Source organism: Bemisia tabaci, chromosome 3 (genome assembly GCF_918797505.1).
Source record: "Bemisia tabaci chromosome 3, PGI_BMITA_v3".
NCBI classification, from domain to species: domain Eukaryota; kingdom Metazoa; phylum Arthropoda; class Insecta; order Hemiptera; family Aleyrodidae; genus Bemisia; species Bemisia tabaci.
Genome location: NC_092795.1, coordinates 20143105 through 20162117, shown reverse-complemented (window position 1 = coordinate 20162117; position 19013 = coordinate 20143105). Strand labels below are relative to the sequence as shown.

At 41.1% G+C, this 19013-nt stretch overlaps 1 protein-coding gene and 1 long non-coding RNA gene across 2 annotated transcripts in view; both read right to left on the bottom strand.

Annotated features, from left to right (window-relative positions):
* LOC140224223 (uncharacterized) overlaps window positions 1-2541 on the bottom strand; it is a 54431-nt gene extending 51890 nt beyond the window's left edge. Inside the window, exon 1 of the long non-coding RNA XR_011899497.1 lies at window positions 2193-2541. This is a non-coding gene — a long non-coding RNA (uncharacterized lncRNA). The remainder of the gene's footprint in view (window positions 1-2192) is intronic.
* Sesn (Sestrin) overlaps window positions 1-19013 on the bottom strand; it is a 511698-nt gene that overhangs the window by 480353 nt on the left and 12332 nt on the right. Inside the window, exon 3 of the mRNA XM_072297982.1 lies at window positions 11996-12061. Within this exon, the coding sequence (XP_072154083.1) occupies window positions 11996-12061 (66 nt within the window). The remainder of the gene's footprint in view (window positions 1-11995; window positions 12062-19013) is intronic.

Genomic DNA, 19013 nt, shown 5'->3' with positions numbered 1-19013 from the left:
TTTCTGTTTAATGGGGTCCAAATAATGTATGACAGGAAGTCTGTGACGTCACAAACCGAGATACGTGGTTGCAGACCTACACCGTCGACATGATGAGATTCTTTGCTTCAGAGGTTTGGTTGACAATATTATGGAACGTATAATATTTGCTAAAAATATGAGACGGAACTCGCAGTTGTTAATTAATTCGAATATTCCTCAACCGGATTACACCAAACCCACCGTATCAGCCGATCGATTTAATATCGATCAGCTGCGCATAGCGGTCATTGATCATGCAGACGATACTGCGACCCACTCATCGAGTATTCCGAGCTTGTCAATCAAAATACGAGAGCGGTTTACAAATTTATTACGAGTTGAAGTTACAATGCTATCTTTGGCATCAGTATATCGCACACGTTGTCAAGTTCATGAAATTAGGACCCGTGCTTTATTAATTGGTCGTTTCAACACGAGAAATTGGTGGATTTTTTTCTCAGTCTGCAAACTGAGGCCTGGTTGCTTGTTGGCGAATATCGCATCAAGTACCAAACACGAAGAGTTGAAAACGATTCAATTAGCGTATTGAACAATCGGTATGTTTGCCAGCCCATACTAATCCCCTAGCTCTCCTGTCCCTTGGTCTAATCTACCGTGTGAGCAGAAATCGCAGGTCTCCAAATATAGAGTTTCCAGAGATAGGCGGTTTTTGAACGGCGGTCATGAAGCTTGCGTTTGTATTGTGAACTTTGAGAGTTGCCAAATTATGTGAGCGGTCGAAAAGCTGCTGATTTGTTTGCGCAACACTCGCATACTCGTGAGGATATGAGCCAATATAAACACACTTCGCAAATATTATAATATCAGAAAAGGTTTATTTTTTTTTTTTTCAGTAAGAACAGTTTCCTGATCTCCCACATGGACTCATGTAAAACCATTACGCTCGAAAAAAAATGGTCGAACTTTTCGGAGGATGTTCATAAATTAGGGAACGTTAAACATGCAAGTTTTTACCCTCTCCTCTACCTTGTAAAGGACCCTACAACAAAACGGCCAAATCGGCCTGAACACGGAATCGTACGATTTTCTCAGGGATGATAGAGGGTCTTCCCAGACACTCAAAACTGGTCATATTTTTTGCCTAACCCCCAGGGAAAAGGGGGGAATGGGGGGTCAAAGTCAAAACCTTTAAAGTAGCATAACTTCTCAACGGTTTGTCGTAGAAAGATGATCGTGGTGTCAAAATTTCCAGAAAAATGAGAGCTTTCTGAATATATGTATGATATTAATCTAATATAATAATATCTCTATAATAATATAATAATATAATCTCTATAATAATCGGATTCAATAAGGCCACCGGACACTTTTCTCGTAGGTGAGAAAAAATTGTATTTTAATCATTTTGCTTTAAACTGCTGATGCTACGCTCTAATCTAAAAATTCAAGAAAACAGCAGCTCTCTGTAACCAACCCTGCCAGAATGCAATTATCCCGAGATTACGTTCACACACTAAACACTAAGATTGCAGAGTATTAATAAAAGAGTATACTTTTGCGGCGCTTCATTTTGTCAAAATCGGATGGGGCAAAGTGGAGTCAGGCTAAAGAATTAGGTAAGCCTGAGTTACAAATACAGGACGTTTTCATCGTTTAGGAAATAAATAGCATCACAAATACATATTTCCTCGTTAAAATCACAAATGCAATCCGAATTTCGGAATTAAACACAAGTGAGACTAATTTTTCGACACGCAAAATGCTATCTTGTTGTGACGCTGGATAGCACAAAATGTCCGCAAAATTACGTTTATTTTTGTTTTGTTTTTAACTTCACTGGAAAAAAAAAAAAACCACATTGGATCCAGAGTCCAGACTCTTGAAAACATTGACAAGAAAAAATACTCTTGATTCAATCGGATTTTTGCTTGAATCAAAACGAAATCCGCATAAATTTAGAGGCTTGGTTCTTGATTTAAGCTAGATTCTGATTGAATCAAGAGTACTTTTTCTTGTCGATGTTTTTAAGAGTCTGGACTCTCGATACAATGTGTTTTTTTTTCCAGTGTTCAAAAGTATAGGGAAAGGGGTCATAGAAATGCACCCTCTACCTGCATGCAATGCAACCAGAGAAAAATGTGTCATCTGGGGGGGGGGGGGGGGCGAAAAAATTCCATTTAGGGGGAGGAAATGATGGATGAACAACTCACCAATCCAGGAAAAAATCAATGCCGCAAATGAAAGAGCACTTAAATTAATCCAAGAGAGGAGCCGCCACCCGATCTGGTCACCGCTTGACTGACGCCACCAATAACGCCATACTCTGCCTCCGCCAATAACCAGATCCGCTGATCGAGGTGGCATCGTTGTCAAATCCCTAAATTTCTGAGGATTTTATAAGTTAAGGGGCACGGTCCAACTTGGGGTGCACGGAGACAGATGCCAGTTGTCTTTGCTCCCAGAGGGCCCCTTATAGGTCAGCCAATCTTCACTTACTTATATTTCTATGAAATGATTTGATCTTAACGCTTCTTACAAAGAGAATAATCGTTCCTCTTACAATCCGCTCAGCGAATTCCACAGCTAATTTACGTCTCCAGTCGAGCACCGAAAAAAAATGATGCTAGTTTAACATTCTGGAAGTAAAAAAGTGTGCGACAACTCACAAAACGCCGAAAACCGCCATAGTAGTTAGTTTTACATCTTTACATTGCTGAAGTAACTGTTGTAGCGGTTAATTGAGCGTTTTGTGAGTTGTCGCACACTTTTTTACATTCAGAATGTGAAATCAGCATCCTTTTTTTTTTCGTTGTGTTTACTCATTGCACTGGGGTAGGTGGGGTGGGGGGCTTTTGACTTGCGCCATAGTCCCGGCTATACGGGGCTCTCTTGTACGTAAAAAAATGTAATTGTGACCTTGTGGTGTCAAATAGTTCGGTTGTAGCAACAATGGTGCATTTTTGCTGGGACGGACATAATTTCTACCACAAAAATGACATCGTAATCATGGCTGGGAAAGTAAATGGAAACCGAAATTCCACTATGAGCATTGCACCAGCAACGATGTATTTTTCTCGTGGTAATGACGTGAAAATAATTAAATTTCCCTTTCTTTGAAATACTCTAAATGGGATTTCTTTTTTTCGCCTTAATTTTATCAATTTCCGTATATTTAACGATTAAACTAATTAATATTCTCAAGCACTAATAATTTTACTGGCCAGCCAGTTTGCAACTCCGTTGTATAGTTAGAGCCTGTAGTGCATAAGAATGACATTTTTGAAAGAAATTAAGTGATTAAAGATTTTGAACAAATCTTGTTTTAGACTAAATTTTTTGGCAAGATTTTCTTTAAAACTTAAATCTTCAAAACTGCAACATTAGGACAAACTTTGTGTATGAAACTTACGACTCAATGTGATTTTTAAAATGCGTGACTGTAATGGAAGGATCTGAATTATTGCGTACTTCTATTGGGCAAAATATTTTTGGGCAATATTTTGTTAAAAATCCACGTACTTGGGAAAGGATAGTTTTGTCCAGCAATGCGCAGTTCATAATAGGAGTAATAAAGTCTGCATTGCGGGTGCATACGAGGGTAAGTTGAGCTTAAATATTGTAAAAGTGTATCACGCGTAGTGCGTGAATACCTTCTACTCCCAAATGATAGGAGTCGCAGGTCCGTAAACCCGCACTTAATGAACTACAGCCCGTACCTCCGTCTCACCATCTTGGTTCTCGATATTGCAATTGTGTGCGTGCACGTAACAAGTTGCTTGAAATTGTTTTTTTTCAAAAATCGAATGGAAATTAGAAAACATTTAAGGCCCCCCTCAAATACACGTATGATCTTAGTCGGAATATTCGAACGAGTAAGTTTGGCAAGAGATTGTTTACGTTATCTTCATTGACGATGACGCTGCAAAAATACTATTCAAATCCCACCTACGCATGTCGCGTTACTTATACCGAGCGGAGCAAGAGTCGATGGAGTAAGTTACATGTTGCGCCTAGCTGCGCTGCAACCTAGATTTATGTGAATAGTCAATTTCTGCCTTTGTGAGGTTTGTTAATGAAGCTTCAGAAATGGTCCATCAATTGTGATACAATTACATTTCAAAATGTTTAGCACCTTGCGTGATTAGATGGCACCTGGTCATCAAAGTTCAGGTTCGCGATTCGTGGGATACCTAACTGAGCGCATTTTTTGTGTAAAATGATCAAATCGCACTGAAAATGGTCGCGGAAGCCTCTGCTTCAAGTCTGATTTCTCTAGATGAAGTGTTGAAAGGCATTTTTTATGAAATTAACAATTTTTGTATATCTTACTTGTGATACTGTCGAATTATTAAGAGCTGGTTTTGAGCGATGTTATGCAAAAAAGAAGGATGGGCATGACAAGACATTCATTAAAAAAGAATCGATTAATTTTTACTTTAATATACGCCTAATCCATCTTATTCCGGTCAAAAGTTTTACTTCAATGAGCCCAATTCGTCTTTTTTTAGTCTTAAGAACGTAACTCTATTGCAAGGTTGTAAAATTTTTTGAAACAAGAAATTTCTTATAAGAATGAGTTTGTGCAGTTTCTGTCTAAAATTTTCTGATTTTTTTTTTTATTTGCTGATTGCAATCAGAAGAAAAAGTGAAATTTTCAGTTAGAAATTCCCAAGATGTTCCTGTTGAAAGTGACGAATTGTTGTCGATCCTCTTCATGAAATTTCTATCAGGGACTGAAAGACCGAAATTTTCGGGAAAATTTTTCAGAATTCCTTAGGATCTCATTGTTTGAAACATTCTAAAATGAACTGACATTTTGAACGCGTCATGCCAGTTTTGTGTCTTAAGAGGTTCCGGGGGCCTTTGTATTAGCTCTCTTACGTCTAAGCTTTTTTGCGATGGAGAGAATCATACATGAGAGATGTGTAACAAGAGCCACGAGTCAAGAGCCAAGGTGTCAAGTTTAAAACCACCAAAATGGGTCATGGACTATATTTTACTAGATGAAAAAAATGATTATTCATTATCATTTTTTGCAACAATCTTCCAAATTTCATTTTTACATCTTTAACTTTCTCATATTTATATATATGATGAGTATAATCGATGTGTGCTAGATTTAAAACGTAACATGAGTGTAACTATTTTGATCTTAGAATTACCCTATATCATCAAGAGGTGTAACAAGAGCCAACATTTCATCATTACATAATTTCAATACAAATTAAACTTGGGATCCAATCGTTTGTTATCTTGCCAAAAGACGACGATGCATTTTTTTCATCCGTGCGAAATGGGGCGAAGTCCCAGAAGAGACTTAAAAACTTGTGTTTTGAAAATTTGGCAATAGTTTGAAGGAGTAAGCATGGAGATGGGCGACTTTGGTTCTGGGCACGTTTCGCGGTTGATTCCGATTTGGAAGTGCTCGTGCGGCCTTGTCGTCGAGTACGGCTATCGGACCTCCGACTCGCCCGAAGAAAATCGAATTGTTTCAAACGACCGATAGAAATCTCTTTCAGCTGCTACAAGTCATGAATCCAACGTTGCCATGGTTTTATCGCGTGGAATCAACGTGGCGGCGCGGCGTTTCCATTGATGAATTTTCTCAGTGGCAAATGAAATTGATTCGTACCTTCCGTTACGTACATTTGTCAAAGACAACTGAGTAGTATAGTTGAATCAGTGAGTTCGAAAACACACCAACTCGGGGTTTTTCGATTTTCACTTTTCTACGGTTTAGTGACACTTATGGATAGAAGCATCTGCACGCAAAAGGAAATTTCGAAATTGCAATCGAAAGTGCTCGAAACAGCGACGGGAAAAGGGAAAGATCGAAGTATTTCATTGGAAATACCAATTTTTGGCCATTTCAAGGGAAACGGGTGGCCATCCGATTTTGCGGTTTTCTTTTTTCGGTTCAGTACACCTTGTACTAACAAGTTATATAAATATTCAAGCGTTATTCAGGTCGAAAAATATAGGTTTTCTGGGCAGACTATGAAAAATCAGTATCTGAAACATGGCCGGATTTACCTACTTGCCGCCCATGGGCCGCCTGTATTTTGCCGCCCTCTTCTCATTCATTTTGAAACATCAATGAAAACCATCAAGTGAACGTGCCGGGGGGAGAAGAGTGCATAAAAGACGCGTTCACTTGTGTCGGACACATTTTTTGCGTAGGCCCTGTCAGTACTACTAGCAAAATTTCACGAAACTTCGCGCGAAAGTTCAGTTCCGTAAACCTATCTCTGTGTGGACAAGGCCTTTCATTTGTGAGAAATGAACTAAAAAATTAAGGAAGAACAAACATAAATGTGGTTTAATAATTTTAACTTCCTGCGCTGCGCCGCGCTGATCGCACTGTGTTTGGCGCAATGCGTGAAGTATTCCTGCAGTCTTGTAGGCGCTGTGCGTTTCACGCCGCGCCGACCGCTGCTGACCGTACTGTGTTTGACGCAATGTGTGAAGTATTCATGTAGTCTTGTAGGCGCTAATATGTGTTACATGCCGACCGCCGCGCCGAGGGCTTCTCTTTTTCATTCGGGAGGAATTTTCCCGAAAATTTCGGTCTATCTGTCCCTGATAGAAATTTCATGAAGAGGATCGACAACAATTCGTCACTTTCAACATATTTATTGCTAAACTACAAGAATCAAGCATTAAAACACGATTCTGTGACCAACGCAACTGACCCATTGGACAAAGTTCTTTTTTGTTTTATTCAGCCCCTTTGGCATTTTGACACTTTTTCCTGCAAAAATTGACTTTCCCTCTAGCTTCCTTGGAGAACTGAAAAAAGCAGGAGGAACTGATCCCTTACTTCCCGTGGCTTCGCGGACAGACGGAAAGGGGAAGGGCAGACTTCAAGGAGCTGCCTCGATCTGATTTGCGATGCAAAACCGGGGACGGAGTGGAAAGATTCCGTGACATTGTCAACTAATGTTTAAAGATTAATTTTAATATTCAACGTCTTTTCGTGAAAATTTGTGACGGCGAAACGAAATGATCAAAACGCGTGTCGACGTAACAACAAGCCGACATATTTACATCTCTCGATTTTATTCGACCACTCACGTTTTTGAATGCGGGATTAGTCCGGCACGCGACCGGTGACCGGTTGTCGCCGATGTCGGGATGAAACAGCCTAACTCACTCTTTCGTGAGCCCTAAAGTGCCCTAATTTATATGCTTCATAGGGCTCATCTTAGAATCTACATATTGCATCGCCGCTTAAGTCCGTCGACGGTTCCTCGGATGAAAGAATGTAAGTACATTCCATCGTTACAAAATTCTCATTCACAAATTGTAAAATTACAGGAAAACCAATGGGCGGTTCTAACCGAAAATTTCGATGTTTTTCCCAGTGATTGACCTAAAAAATCAGCAACATTTTTGAAAAAATAGCACGGTAATGTTCTTGTATAAACTTGGATTGTTTTAGTCATTTTTGCAAATTTGGATGGAATTACGTTCCTTTGATTGGTAAACGAAAATAAAATGAGTAAGATGGACGCATCGCGCTGGAATTACAGAGTGCTTTATCGGAGTAAATACACTCATTTCAAGGATCGATTTTTTTTTTTTATGAAAATCAAACCAGTTCAAAGTATTTGACCCCTCTGACCACTACTCGGTCCAATCCCTTGGAGCGCCTCCTACTTCAGGCGTTATGCGTTATGCATTACTCTAATGATTTTTATATCATAAAGTAACATTATAGATACAGTAAGATGTGAATAATTTTTCATCAGCGTTCAAAATAGTGGTATTTGAAAATTTCATTGAAAAATCGTACTCTGGAGAAATTATAGTAGCTGCAGCAATTTTGGAACACCGGAAATTGGATTACGCGTTTTGTCGCCAAGTCATGACAATATTATGAATGCACAGTATGAATGAAATGTATGTATTTAATGTATGTGCACAATATAATAAATTAAACTAAATGAGCCCCTCCTCTCAGAGAAGGGTTTCTTGGAAAAATTTCATGTTACAAAAATCTGAGTTCGACCCCCGTAGGATGGATTCTCGAAACTTTCGCGATTGATTCTGCATCACCCTGTATCACAGACATTTTCGCACGATGCGACGTGCCGAGATGCTGTCTCCCGTCATAATATGCTTTTAGTGAGTGAAAACTGTTGATCAGTGGCGTGGCGTGCTTTGCGATATATCGACTGATCTGCCATTTAAGCATGTGCAAAAGGATCGATTGTTAGGGTGTTCGCAACGAACACCTTAATAATCGATTCTTTACCATAGCTTCAAAAGGGGAAATATCGATATATATCGAAGCACGCCACGCCACAGCTGTTGATACGAGTAATCCGAGCTAATCCTCGGAAATGCTGTATTTTAAGTAATCGAGAGCTCACGCTAGAATGTAGATGAGTTATTATTATAGCTTAACGCCACTGTTCATTGCTCTCTGAGAGTCCCAAGATCATTGAAATTGCGCGACTGTCTGACCAGGATGCGCGGAAATCTTTCATTGATGCGCACTGATCGTGAATTTCCTTTCCGGGAGCCGGCATTATGTAATAAGTTACTGGCAGCGTGAGAGTTTGACCAGATCCACCTTCGAACACCAAAACCTTGCTGTTACACGCCGCGCCGCGCCGCTGTGCCGCATCTCAAGGTATTCAGTTGTCAATTTTATATCGTGCGTCAAATGAATTGAGGAAGGGGGGGGGGGGCGCTTGACGGGTATGCACTGACGGTCGATCCTAGCATTTATTTTTGTTGATAGTAATAATTATCCCAGACACCAAAACTCACTCTTTTCTATGGTCATTGACCTCTTTAGATTTTGATTCATGTAAAAATGACATGCTTCTCGAACACTCATAACTACAAGTATTCAAAATTTGACGAGTATTTATCGGAAGTCTGTAGAAAATTTGATCGAAATTTGATGAAAATTACAGGAATGAAACGAAATACTAACACTCATAATTTATTCCAGATCCTACTTACGTTTCTGGTAGTAGTTACAACACTACCTATGTGGTAAGAATTAGTTCGATCCATTGCCTCGCGGTTCCAATAACAATGCTGCATCGGCAAGCAACCAAAGCCCGAGTTTGGTTACCACAGACATTGTATATCTACATACATCAGAGTCGTTTTTACAGCGCTCTCTGACGCTTTGCGACGCCTAACCGCCACAAAACTCGATCCTCTCACAACCCATCAGGGAGTTGGCATTCCTTCATTTCAAATTTCCTATCGCCACCCTTTCACCGGGCGTTCCCTTCGTCACCTCCCAGGAGGAACCCAATCAAGCATCTTTTTTGGCAGCCTCTCGTCCGTCATCTTATTAACATCACCGTGCCAGACAAGTTGTTTGGCCATGACGTCGAACACGATGACATTTTCGACTTCCATTATCTGACGCACTCTATCATTACGGACCCGATCTCTCCTGGAAATTCCTGCTGACCTCCTCCAGAAATCCATCTCCGTTGCTCTTAGCATAACCTGTGTCCGTTTCTTCAGCTGCCAAACTTCACATCCGTACTTTAATATACATTTGACTATAGCGTTGTAAATTTTGACAAGTTGTTTGGTCATGACGTCGAACACGATGACATTTTCCACTCCCATTATATGACGCACGAATTCATTACGGAATGTGCTTATCTAAAACTGATAAAAATCTAATCGAAAGCCGAAGTTTGTTGACAACATAAAAATAGCACATCATCGGGGAATCAAGATCTGTCCTCGTGGGTTTCCTTTTGAGAACAGGCATAAACTTTTCATACGACAATGCGAGCAAATCTTTTTTCCCCGCGTACATGGCAACTGCAGGTATAAACCCTTCGGATCGTCCATCCCGCCTCTCCCCATGCACCCGCTTGTTCTCCTGTCCCCTCGATTTCCTCGGAAAGTTGTCCTGTTCCCGGTCCCGGGGAGAATGTAAAATAGCCCATGTCAACAATTCAGGAAACGAAGTCGTCGGGTAAGGCAGGCCGTGAATTTTTTCCCCCGTGACAAATGTCGACTCTCGAGATTCTAATACCCTCGGATAGCGTTCAGCGACGAACGGAATTCAAATCACTTTCCGCCGCCGTGGATTGTCGTTCGCAGGGATACGGGCCGCGGATTCGCAACCCTTCCTCCCTCAACACCTGACTCGCTTCAAAGGGATCCTCGCTCAGCCCGAAGATTTCCGAGACTGTTCAATTTTTAATCCCTTTTTCACCAGCACAAACCTGGTTGCGTTTGAGTCCCTATATACCGAGAGTGAAGACAATACGAACCCATTTCTGATTGGTTCCCGTATCTTAGACCTCCGCTGTGTCACAATCGGGTGTAGAGATTAATTTTTTTTTCTTTTTTCTTTTTTTTCCTGCTGGTTTAATGGCTTCGTATCTAGCACCTTCAACCAACTTTAGCGTATGTTTATTGTCCGTCGACATCGTGGGATCCCCACGTTCCAGGCTTTTCCAATTTTCAGGGATATGGGCCGAGGAGAATCTGCTTCAGCAGATCTACTTGTCAATGCGGTGAAAATTAGACGCCACCACCGGGACTCGAACCCGGGACCTATTGACCTAGAGTCAGACGCGCTGATCACTAGGCCAACCTGGCCGGCAAGATTACATTTTCACAGATTGCAAAGATTATAAACTGGAATGGACCGGGAAATTGAGGGAACGGCAAGAAACAAACGGAATGAGAGGAGGAACGGAGACAGGAATTCGGGAGTGGGCTCATCAAAGATTACGAAAAACGTTCAATTTGTGTAATCTTTATTCCCGTTTGTGACATCCGTGAGCCGCATTGTCTTAACTCTCTCTATAAAGGGACGTACCTTTTGTATTGATAACAGAGGAAATGGTCAGAGAAGTGGATAATTTGGACGAAAAAAATGTATTACTATTTGTGAAAGTACTCTATGAGCTCACGGTATTCTCTACAATTTCTTTTCCTGATAAAGGAAATTGGAGAAAAATCGAGTTGAAAGTGCTAACATTTACATCCGTGTGACGTCGTTTGGGTGGCATTTTACATTCAATTACAAGTATTTTAGCAGATGAGATCGTTCTGCTATACCTCCTCCCTTAATTGAATTCCTCAGTTCGAAAATAATCCATTTTGCCAATATGAAATTTTTCAGGAATCTATAAAAGCTGCGTAACAGCCAGAGAAGGAGCGTTTCAGCGCAAAAAATGCATCGTAAAACACCCGACTTGGCTCATTTTCGAACTGAGAGATTCAATTTCTCAGAAACTGAGGACAAACTCGTACTCAATTTACTCGGTAGTTTCCGTTCACGAACAGATTTCTCAAATTTCAGACACCTGAAAATTTTCCATTGCGAAGCGAGTTTCTCTCTCCTTTTTTCAGCAGTGGACATGAGCAAACAGTGCACGTGAACCTTAGCACCATCTGGACGTGTTTATTTTAAAAGAAACCACGTGCGAATGAATTTAAAACTGAAAAAAAAAACACATTGGATCTAGAGTCCAGACTCTTGAAAACATTGACAAGAAAAAATACTCTTGATTCACTCGGATTTTTGCTTGAATCAAAACGAAATCCGCTTAAAATAAGAGGCTTGGTTCTTGATTTAAGCTAGATTCTGATTGAATGAAGATTACTTTTTGTTGTCGATGTTTTTAAGAGTCTTGACTCTAGATCCAATGTGTTTTTTTTTCCAGTGAATCAAAGGGAACTGTAAAAAATCCAATTCCTAATCCTACGTAAGTGCATACTTTCTTGTGATGCAGATGATTTGCACATAGTTCTTTTTACTGTAAAAGCGCTCATTTATAAGTGTGATAAAGATCAAGAATTCGAGAATCAATGAAACAGACCGAGAAACAAATGGCTATATGTCAGAAAATGAATGAATGTGAGTTTTGGAATTATTGTCATTAAAATTTATGAAGAGGATGCAAAATGTCCACCAACTTTGAATCTTGGAACTTTGTGGGAATACAACATACAATTAAGAAAACTGATAGTGCCTAATTAATTAATTAATTTGAAAAATGATGCATACCTCGTCGTGTGGAATGAAGTTGGATGGCGGTTCGATCCGAAGTTCTGGAACTGAGACTCCTTTCTCCTGAACACATGTAATTAGATGTTAAATATAATCTTCAGATTCGAAAAGTGTGTATTATTAAGACTAAAAACAATTAAAAATTAGTACCTCGAGTTAGGTTGTAGCCCTTGAGCATATTGCTGGCTCTTACGCATATATTATAATAATGAGGCATATGCAGGCCCGCCACAAGGGGGGGGGATACTGGGTCCTTGGTACCGGGGCCCGGGCCCTGGAGGGGCCCGTGACGCAGGTGACAAACCACTACGAATTCATGTGTAACCCTTGTCTCGTAGGGAAAAGTGAGCAAATTACCCTAAAAATTCCGCAAAAGGTGAATGAAGTTTCAAAAACACGCTAGGGCACTATAAAATTTTTCTTACTTTTTTAGAGATTTTCAAGATTTTGAGTATATGTAGAATGGTATTTTTAGTAACTGTGTTTCATTTTCTTCCGTTGTCGGATGCTAAGAGGCTCCTTTCTGGGCATCCTCGACTTCAATGGCTTAACTCCCTTGCCATAGACGTACGAAAGGGGAGTCCAGGGGGGCCCGGCTCCCTATAGAATTGAAAATTATCATCTGCCCCCTCAAAAAAAAAATTATAGATGTTTTGAATGCAACAATTCGAAAGTTTTTGGTGCTGAAAGTAAACAAAAAGGCGTAATTATTCTGCAGAAATTGATGGAAAATCTCCATCATAAGAGCTTCATAATGCGTCCAAATATATTTAAAATTTCAAAAATTTCCCGGGGGAGGCCCCCGGACCCCCCCCCCCCATGTGCCAGGGGCCCGGGCCAGAAAATTGGTACCAGGGCCCGAGATGGGATGTGGCGGGCCTGGGCATATGGTAGCCTTTGCGTAATACATTTTATTAATCACATTCACATATGATGACTTATATGTAACAATGGCGGATGTGAAAAATTACATTTTCGAAATACATCCAAAAAACTGTTTTGGCATCGAGAAAATTTTGAGAAAATACTTAAGATGTGATCTTTGAGATCTGTTCATTATGCCAGAGCCAAACATATTAAATTTTTGTGTGAACAAAACAGTTTTTTAAGCGTGTTTTGAAAAGGTAATTTTTCACATCCGCCATTGTTACATGTAAGGCCTCATACAGTCGAAGCTTTTAGAGGGGTTGAATAGCTTTATCTACATATATGTATATGTAATTAATAAAATTATGTGCAAAGGCTAAACCATGTTTCTTGTTAAAAGTACCCTTTCTATCATTATGCCACCTCGAATATAGAGGAGATCTCGGAGTCATTTGCCAACGTCTGAGACGAAGACGGTGTGCGGTGGAGTCTTTGTTCCGGGCGACAGAAGGAACTAACATTTAATACCCCGAGTCACTCAGTGACGTCACATGCTTAGCGCCACCTCCTCAAGTCCAGACTCGCTTGGATGACATTATCGGATTAATCTCGAGAAACCTTTGAGACGCGCCCCTAATTTGCCCCCTATTTCACAGTTCACCCTTTCGAATCACGAAATCTAATTAAAACACCTCCTCATCTTCTTTGTCATGCTCACGGCACCTCTGCACCGGCATTGCCGAATCTCGGAACTCCTATCCAGTGCCATTTTTTCCTCTGAATCTTAAAAAAGGGCACTGAAAAAAAATTCTCGGCGTTTTTACCAAGGTCCGTTGGTATCTTTACCATCTCACTTTTTTTACCAATTATTGGTGATTTTACCAAGACAGACTGGTAAGCTTACCTAAAAACCGGTATTTTTACTGTTTTTCTCATGTAAGAATGCCACTTTTATTGGTAATCAATTCCCGGTAACTTTGCCATTTCATCTCGGTAATTCTACCACAGTCGATAAAAAATATTGGCGTTTTTACCGGGGTCCAGTAAATTACCGAGAAAATCAATAATTTTACCGAGATTTCTCGGTAATTTCATAAATGGTAATTTTACCAAGAAAAAAGTGGGATAAAATAGAACCCTGAATTCTTGGTAATTTTACCCTTTTCTTAGTAAATACACCGAGATTTTTTTTTCAGTGAGTGCCATTTTTTCCACTGAATCTTAAAAAAGAGGGAGAGTTCCTTTTTGGTAAAATTTTAGGGATTATTTAACGCAGATTTCTGGAGATAAGAGCAATAAACGAAAATGGCTCGGATCCTTCAATGAAAAAAAAAAAAAAAAAAAAAAAAAAAAAAAAAAAAAAAAACGTAAGAAAATGGTTAAACAAGCTTAAAATAAACGTCAAAGGGCCTCGGCCCGTACGAACCGCCTTATCAATCAGGTTACAAAAAGTAAGAAAGCAAAAATCCAGAGGTCGCTGCTTGTGATAACAGACATGAACGCGATGTCTTAAAAAAGGGACTTATAGGACTTTTGAGTTTTCATCATTATTTTATTTTTTTTTACTCCTTGTTTTCTGGTTGACAAGGGGTCGATACCACCCCGACACGGCCTTTTGAGTTCGTTCCAACTTTGTTTTCACATTTCCTTATGTTTTCATTTATCGTTTGGTCTAAATTTCTTGACGTCCACATAAATCGATTAGATTTACGGAGGATATATAGGTCAAATATTGAAGGTTTTGGGGGTAGATGCGAGGATTAAATCCGTATGTGCGTTTCAAAAATTCTACTTTTTACTTTTTGGAAGAAAGACAAATTAATGATGCTACTTAACTTTTCCACAGAATTTTCTTCACAAAAAATAAAATAATATCAAAAATTTTCGAGGTATGATGTTAAATAGTTGTCCATGTTTATCGAACAAAGATGGCAGGAATAGTTTGCAAAGTTGGTGGTAAAGGTTTTTACTGTTTTTTTGAGGGTTTTATTTTAATTTTTCTTATTACAAAGAAAAGTTGTTGAAAGAAAAGAGCTTGTCCTGTTCTTATTATAAAGAAAAGTTGGTGAAGGAAAAGAGCTTGACTTGTTAGGAATCTTCTTTAAATGAATGCAAAGACGCGACGTTTATATTAGCGCCCGGATACAACTATTCGAGCGCGATGGATGTGCGTGATGCGTAGGAAAAAAACTGAAGGCGCCGTAACTTTTCCTGTTCCCTCGGTGACCCGTGTAAGTACCCGCTGTTGTCGATGCGTGCTTTTAATCGGCAATTAACGTATGAATGAAAATCAGATGCGGCACGGTGTCCAATTTATACTAGGGCCCACGAACGATGATCCCTGAGCCGCGGGTATTTCTTGCAAACACTGGCAACAGCGACACCCCGGCCCGAACCGAGTCTCGAGTTCGAGGACAATGCCGAGCCGAGCCACAATCGAACCCTAATTACTTACGCGTAATTTACAATTTCACCCTCCCGCTAGAAAAAACCAAAATTTGTTGAAAGTTGTGTAACATTTTTTTAGCAAGTGTTTCGTTACTCTCCTTTAAAACACGAGTAAAAAGAGGCCTCGTTTATAAAAATCGGTCAAATAGCAGCAAATTTACAGTTCGAGATACGACGTTATAAATAAAAATTGGACTTCGCTTCAAAAAGGAAAAAGAAGGAAATAATAAAAATTGTATATAACAATTATATATGATTTAGCTCAGAATTTTACGAGCAATCCAACCATGTAATGGACGGAGAGATTGGGGCAAAGTTACAAGAAATTGGTCTTTTACGAAAGGGCTTCCTATGAAGAATTTTGACCTGAAGATAGGGGTAGAATAGCAGCAGTTCGCATACAATAGCTTTTCGCGTTCACAATACCCGGTCTCGTCGATGTGCGTGCTCGACCCTGCAGCGTTGTCATTTACATGGCCCACGCGTTTATTCGCCCGATTTTTCAGGGATCATCGTTCGTGGGCCCTAGTATAAAAGTCGTTTTTCGGGGAGATAGCAATCTATATAACACACTTTATGTCAGGAAGGGAGAGTTGGGAAAGGTGTTTCGGAGAAACTGGATGAGTCTTTTCTGAACCAAAGGACTCGCTTTATCAACCTCACACAGACGATAAGCACTTTTCTAAGGAAATTATTTATTTACACAGAGAACTCCCCATTTGTTTGCTCGTTACTCAGCAGTGCGGAACAGTTTTTGTAGATAATTTGGCTCTACCGGAAAAACCGACCGATAACGTTCCTGCAACAAGAAACAACGGAATTTCTCACAGACATGAAAGTCACCATGCGCAAAACAGGAGCTTAGGCCAGCAAGGGCACGGCCTGGTGAAAATAATTGCGTCCAGTGCCTTGAAGGAGTCGTGTAGCTCTCGGCTCTGCGGTCAGCTTCGACAGCGTTTACGGTCCTTCAACATGTGACATCGCGTGCTCCAACCTCCTCCGTAATTCTCGCCCCACACGCGTGCATACCGCCTATTCTTACCGGCGGGGCGCGTAAAAAAACTTAATCCCCCGCCCCCTCCCATTCCTATTTCCCGCTCTTTTAGGTTTTTTTAGACACGCGTAACATTGGATGCGTTCCGGAGTTTTGAAGGGGATACCGGCCTCGACGGTTGCGTTCGGTCGAAAGGAAGGCGAACCGCTTCGTGTGGGTGTAGCGTTCGTCGGTTTGGATTTGCGTGCAAGGAAAAGCGTTTTCCCGAAAGGAGGGGTCCTGTTGCTCCCGGGCAGCCGCCACGCAATCGAGCTCGAGGTTATATGCTCATCACACTCGTCTGTCCTCGAGGCTCCCCTACTAATCCCATTAGGAACTTTATTTAAAGCGTGTGCTGATCCCGCCCTCTTGCACCGTTATCTGTTGCTTTTGTTTGATTAAAGTCCTGCTATTACCGATAATCACGAGGACAACAGTTCCGCTGCACGCTAAGAATAGATTGCCCAAATTAAAGGGTCCTTCTCGGCGCAACGGGTTCTCGAATCATCCGGTCCCTTTTCGTCTGCTGCTTGTACGAAGGCCGCGATTGAGTATCGTCGCAGTTTAACGAAAGAACGTAACTTCATTTCAACGTTGCGAAATTTTCACTCATAAATTGAACTTTTAATGGGAAACTTCTGGATATATCTAAGAATAAGTATGTTGAGGCCTCATAACTCCCCCAGAAGAGATAGTTGGGTCAATTTGATTGGCTTGGAATTTCCAGGGGTAATAGTCAAAACAAAATTCTCTGAAAGGTACAGCTCTAGCCAAAATACCGCTTTTTAGACGCACGCGCTTTACAGCGCTTGAGGGACCTCTGAACCCTTATTTTTTTTTTTTTTTTTTTTTTTTTTTCTTAGATTAATGATGATTTCGACACATCATAGCATATTTTGAGCGCTTATGACCTTAATTTGTCTCATTTTTCAAAAATCAGTGACACCTCAACGCATGTTGACGACGGCGCAGCGATATAACTATTTGTGCTTGTTGGATGTCCACGATGCATCTGTAAAATTGAAGGCGAGATGGCGCAAGACGTGAACTCGCAATGCTCCGCTCTATGCTGCCAATGAGGTGTCGCTTTGATTTGGGAGAAAAGTTAAAGTCGAGATCCGAAAATGTCTTTCCTATCTCTGGCTGCGTTGCTCACGCAGCCCTTGAAGCAACATCGTTAGTAAAACTAACAGAAACAAACACAATATGGAAGTAGAGCACGGAAAGGATGCGCGCGTTGGCGACGGCGGAGAGATACAGCTATTCGTGCTTGTTGGATGTCCGTGATGCATCTGCAAAATTGAAGGAGCCTTGGCGCGAGACATAAATCAAAGTGCTCCACTTCAAACTGCCAATGAGGTGTTGCTCAGATTAGGAGAAAAGTTTACAAAAGGGGACCAAAACACGTCACTCCTATCTTCCACTGTGTTGACAATCGATTTTTCTCTCTTTTTTCAATTTGATGTTCAATTTTTTTTCACGATGTAACTTGTAGACATTATATCTAAAGCTTGTGTGCTCCGGCGCCACACAACCCACGGAATACATGTTCCTAGCAAGCCTTGGGTCAAGCACTTGACCCGGCTTGTGCATTTAAGGGTCAAACCAACAGTGTGCAAGTTCCTCGCGTACAGTTGTATTTAATCCAGCTATTTTCAGCCCAGATGAAAAATTTGCGTAGCTTTTTTTAAAAAATGCGCTATTTGAATTGCAGTCTTTAAACCAACATAACTCCAAATCAGAAAAGGATACCAAACTGTTACGAAACTTTTCTCGGAGAAGGTATTTGAGAAGGGTGTGTCAACTGGACATTTTTTGACAGCAAGGTTCCTCATTCTGTGGACAATCACATTCCGGTATTCACCGCGCTTTCGTTGATAAACTGCCGAGTTTCAGAACGTCACTCTAAAAAAGTGCAGACTTTTGAGTTTCAGGCCGAGCGTAAACTGTCCATCCTCAAGAAAACCCCTCGACAAAAGCGCGGTTACATTATCGCCGAAGCGAAAACCGCAATTCCTCCCCCGGCTGCGAGGGCCGCAAGACGCATCCCTCTCCCGAGTGTCACGGAGAAGATGGTTCCTGGACGAAATCTGCCCATTGAAATTCATCGAAGCACGATGGGAATTCCTCGTACCGGCAGATTATGCGTGGCAGCGGGGGAGGCTGTCCGACCATGATTGATAAAAAGAGCGCGGAAATGGGATGTTTGCGTAATCGACTGATATTCAATCAAATATTTTAGATGCGCCGAATAGCTCCGGCTCGAGGGGGGCGGACCGGAAAAGGTTGAATGGGAGCCGAGAGATTGATAGGTCAGCCATTATACGGCGGGGGGACCGGAGGGGGCGAACAGAATGCCTGGAGCGCCATGGGGGAGTCAAGCGAGCAAATAAGCTGTCTTCTCGAATGTCATCATTGATGTTTTCGCCTCGCCCCGGGCCGGGGAAGATGAGCAGCGAGCGAGAACGAAAACTTATTCCTCGCTCGAGCGATAGATTAGTATCATAGATCAACTACAACTCATTGCTCCGGATAAATAACCCACTTAGGCCCGTTTTGGCATCAATCATCCGCCCTCCCCGCGTACCGCCCCTCCGTGGAAAACCTGCGCGGTCGTCGAATATCGCGCCGCGATTTCCCGGTCCCTCGTCCCGACCTCGTCGAATG